Source organism: Engraulis encrasicolus, chromosome 5, assembly GCF_034702125.1.
Source record: "Engraulis encrasicolus isolate BLACKSEA-1 chromosome 5, IST_EnEncr_1.0, whole genome shotgun sequence".
NCBI classification, from domain to species: domain Eukaryota; kingdom Metazoa; phylum Chordata; class Actinopteri; order Clupeiformes; family Engraulidae; genus Engraulis; species Engraulis encrasicolus.
This window is the reverse complement of record NC_085861.1, coordinates 44,437,399-44,442,398: the sequence shown is the minus strand read 5'-3', so window position 1 is coordinate 44,442,398 and position 5,000 is coordinate 44,437,399. Positions and strand designations below refer to the sequence as shown.

General features: G+C 43.5%; 1 protein-coding gene across 1 annotated transcript in view; it reads left to right on the top strand.

Annotated features, from left to right (window-relative positions):
* The window catches only part of trim46a (tripartite motif containing 46a), a 29,354-nt gene that overhangs the window by 10,950 nt on the left and 13,404 nt on the right, over positions 1–5,000 (top strand). The window contains exons 6-7 of the mRNA XM_063198262.1: positions 2,607–2,702; positions 3,555–3,808. Of these exons, the coding sequence (XP_063054332.1) occupies positions 2,607–2,702; positions 3,555–3,808 (350 nt within the window). The remainder of the gene's footprint in view (positions 1–2,606; positions 2,703–3,554; positions 3,809–5,000) is intronic.

The window sequence follows — 5,000 nt, the reverse complement described above, 5'->3', positions numbered from 1 at the left end:
CCGTGGACAGATTAACAACGGTGAATAGTAGACTAATTTTCAATGAGGAATGCGGGAAAGGAAATACAGCTTCAGCCGACAGCGCCAAGACCGCAGTGGCCCATGGAGGATGTCTATATCCTCGTAGGCAAAAAAATAGGCCTAACAGTTCTGTGGTTGTTTAAGTTGACAGTAACTTCCTCAATTTTCTCTTCTTTACAGCGATTAGAAGTCAGACAAAGCAAAACTTAAACAAATCAATGTAAACGTGCACAATAGCCTAGTATTCATAACAATGGCGTGCTGTAATTCCACTTAACTGCTCTTTAAAGTGTGAGTTAATATGGCTGTGAAATTTGAAATGGTAATAAGGCATGCAATAATAAAAAATGCTTATAACAATGTGACCAATATGTAGCAACTTCTGACCTTCACAGTGCACAGTAGGCCTAAGTTCACAGGATGACCAAGCACTTTGCAAATACCACAGTCACAGGTAACTAACTAAACAGACCACAGTTAATCAAGGACATGGTAATTATAAAAAAGGCAGATATAATTTGGTTACAACTTGCCTGTTTAATTATATGAACACACTAATGGTATGTAGCCTATAAACCTGCATCAATGGCACTATCATGACACAAATATCCAATGTGTCTAAAAACAACCTGAACTACCTTGGCGGAGGTCTGCACACTCTGGGTGCATTTCTAGGCTGCGTATGCCTTGGCTGGTTATTTTTCTTTTTTGATCTTTAGAAGCATTTAAGCGGCTATGCAACTGATAGAGATTTCATCTTCTAAACTATTTTATCAGCATGATGTTATGACAACTTGAGTGAGATGAACCAATACTGTATTGTGAGTATTGTGTAGACATAGCGTGTGTAGTACAGTGCCCTCCATAATTATTGGCACCCCTGGTTGAGATGTGTTAAAAGCCTTAAAATAAATTCAGTGTTTATTGCAGAAGAATACTGTCACACTGAAAATTGTAGGAAAATGTAGCCTTCAACTCAAATGAATTGTAAGAAAATAAAAAAAATCCCTGACTAAAAAATAATTATTTTTCATTAAATCACCTGTTCCACAATTATTGGCACCCTTAACAATTCCCAGGAAATAAATATAATTGAAGCATTTCTGTCATTTCTACAGTAGTTTACAAAGTTTACCAGAGTATGTAGGAACATTTAATTAGTAATTCATCACTTCCTGTTTCCCTGGGGTATAAATATGACGTGACACCAAGGCCATTTCTCTTATCCACTCTTAAACATGGGAAAGACAAAGGAACACAGCATACAAGTGAGGCAGATGTGCGTCGACCTTCACAGGTCAGGCAGAGGTTACAAGAAGATTGCCACTCAACTGCAGCTGCCCATATCCACTGTGAGAGGAATAATTAAGAAGTTCAAAACAACTGGAACAGTGGTAAACAAGCCTGGACGAGGACCCAAGTTTATTTTGCCATCACGCACAGTGAGGAGGATGGTAAGAGAAATCAAAAGATCTCCAAAGCTCACTGTTACAGAATTACAACAAATGGTAGCATCCTGGGGTCACAAAGTCTCCAAATCAACCATCAGGCGCTGTCTACACGCCAACAAGCTGTTTGGGAGGCATGCACGGAGAAAACCTTTCCTCACTCACAATCATAAACGCAAACGTCTGGAGTTCGCCAAGCGGTATTGGGGCTTCAACTGGGACCGTGTGCTTTGGTCAGATGAGACCAAGATTGAGCTTTTTGGCAACAAACACTCTAAGTGGGTCTGGCGTGCCACGAAAGATGCGCATGCTGAAAAGCACCTCATACCCACTGTGAAGTATGGGGGTGGGTCAGTGATGCTGTGGGGCTGTTTCGCTTCCAAAGGCCCTGGGAACCTTGTTAGTGTGCATGGCATCATGAATGCTTTGAAATACCAGGACATTTTAAATCAAAATCTGTTGCCCTCTGCCCGAAAGCTGAAGATGGGTCATCACTGGGTCTTTCAGCAAGACAATCACCCTAAACATATGGCCAAATCTACACAGAAATGGTTCACCAGACACAAAATCAAGCTCCTCCCATGGCCATCTCAGTCCCCTGACCTCAACCCCATTGAGAACCAGTGGGGTGAGCTGAAGAGGAGAGTACAGAGGAGAGGACCCATGTCTCTGGATGATTTAGAGAGATTCTGCTGAGATGGCTGAATATCCCTCTTTCTGTCTTTTCCCATCTTGTGAAACATTATAGGAGAAGATTAGGTGCTGTTTTGTTGGCAAAAGGGGGTTGTACAAAATATTAACACCAGGGGTGCTAATAATTGTGACACACATTATTTGATGTCAAATAATTATTTCTTTATGTGGGATTTTTTCCCACTGAATAAATGCACTTGTATTGAAGGTTGGATTTTTCTCTTTTTTCCATTAAGGTCCCATATTATTTAGAAAAAATAATAATAATTGGAAGCTAAAAAACACATCTCAACCAGGGGTGCCAATAATAATGGAGGGCACTGTATAGTGGAACTGTTGCGTGCATAATTGTGCCTGATTCTGTGTTTGAATTCATGACGACAAAGACAGAATGAAACTCACACCAGCTAACTGTATATCCCTCTGAAAATTACAACCTCACAGGAGAAGATCACCAAGGAGATGAACTTTGTCCTGTCCAATCAGGACACAGTGCAGATGCAGATCGGCCAATTGGAGGGCGCCATCACTCAGATGGAGGTAAACAGGAAGCAAGAGAGGGACCAGAGATGACCCCTCTCTCCATCTCTCTCTCTCTCTCTCCATCTCTCTCTCTTTTTCACTCTCTCTCTCTCTCTCTCTCTCTCTCTCTCTCTCTCTCTCTCTCTCTCTCTCTCTGTCTGTGGCCCAAAACAATCAGCTAATGGTCTCTTCTCTCGTCTGTGTTCTCCGTCTCTCCTTTCACTAATGTGTCTCCTCATCCTTCACTCTTGATCTCTCCTTCACTGTCACCACTTTCACTCTCCTAGTTTGTTTTTTATTTTCTTAATCTAATTTTGTTCAATTCTCAAGCACATCTCTTCTCTCCCATTAGTCTGTCTCCATCTTCACCTTTTCATTTTCACTTATCCAACATTGTTCATCCCTCACTCCTCATGTAGACCCATACTGGACAGAATTTTCTGTTACTGTTGTTTAACAAGTATCTTTAAAAGAAAATAAACCTAAAATGTGTTTGTGTGTGTATATATTCAGTATAATGTATACTGTATAAAACAGTAGGCCTGTATATTCATAATTCTGCGCATCATTTGTCTTATGTGTGTACATTCTTGTATGGATAGACCTATATGTGTGTATACTGTAGCCTATATGTACACGTGTGTCTGTATACAGTACACATCTGTTTATCCATGTGGCCATGTGTAAATGCCTGTCATCGTTTGTGTGTGTGTGTGTGTGTTTATGTGTGTGTGTGTGTGTGTGTGTGTGCATAAATGCGTACTCTGTGTGTGTGTGTGTGTGTGTGTGTGTGTGTGTGTGTGTGTGTGTGTGTGTGTGTGTGTGTGTGTGTGTGTGTGTGTGTGCGCATGCTCATGCGTGTGTGTGTAGCTGAACAGCAGTGTGGCGCAGGAGAAGCTCCTGGCGGTGGTGGAGCACCTGCGGGGGGCGCTGGCGGAGCGGCAGGCGGTGCTGACGGTGGCCCTGGAGGAGTCGCGCGCACGCCGCCTGGAGCTCCTGGAGAACCAGCTGCAGGAGAAGCGCAGCCTGCTGGAGGACGCCGGCCTGGTCTCCTACACACACGAGCTGCTCAAGGAGAGCGACCAGCCCTGCTTCGTACAGGCCGGGCGCATCACACACTACAGGTGAGAAACGACTACTGTCAAAACAATGCACGCACGCACGCACACACACACAAACACACACATATACACACACACACACACACACACACACACACACACACACACACACACACACACACACACACACACACACACACACACACACACACACACACACACACACACACACACACACACACACACACACACAATCTGCCCACCACTTCTATATCAGTTGCTGTACTGCAAATGATATACGTAGTTTAAAAGCGCTGGTCGCATAAACCCATGACCTGCTCAACAACCAGCTCTGCTTCGTACAGGCAGCACGCATCACACACTATTAGGGGAGAAAACCACAAAACACAAGCACGGACACATAGCCACCCATGTTATCTTTTCTGACCACAGTGCAAATAGACAGCCCACCAGCCCTACTGTAGATTGAGTAGCGTATTGCAGTTAGTAATTCTCTGACCAACTACATTCATGAGATGTTGAAGGACAAAAGTGATGTCCCACAGTTTGCAGTCTGGTGAAACACAACTTCAATTTTCAGTGAAACACCTAAGGCCCTAAGGCTTAGGGCAGTGTTTCCCAACCTTTTTTGTCTTGTGTACCCCCTAAGCATTTTTGCTGTGCCATGAGTACCCCCAGGTCAAGTCCTATATCATTTCCTCCATCCCAATGAAAGTAAGCTCCATACATTTGTTAAAATCACATTTTTCCAAGTACCCCCTGCAGTGTGCTCACGTACCCCTAGTGGTACACGTACCCCTGGTTGGGAAACACTGGCTTAGGGTATTGACAATTTGATTTTGACCTTGAAATTGTGAGCACACTGTGTACAGTGCACACACTATTGCAGAATGCAAAATGCACAAAAAAATCTCATTTGTGAAAACAAAAGGGATTTCCCATTTGCCATTGTGTTGATGTAGGAGAATAAGTCATGCCCATTATTGGTCAAAGCCCCCAGAGTATGCAGCAGTGCACATAACAATGCCCAGCCCTCTGCACTGAGCCCATCACATGGTGGGAGTGCTGTCAGCCTGGAGTAGAATTGAACTGAATTAGAGTACAATACAGGACAGTGCCGGCCCAGTGGCATAGAAAAATCACACAGTTTGGGGATTGCTATGGCCCAAGCAAAACTCTACTGCCTTGATTGGAAGCCATTACTGTAAAAGGTTGCCAGTCAGACAAGATTCTC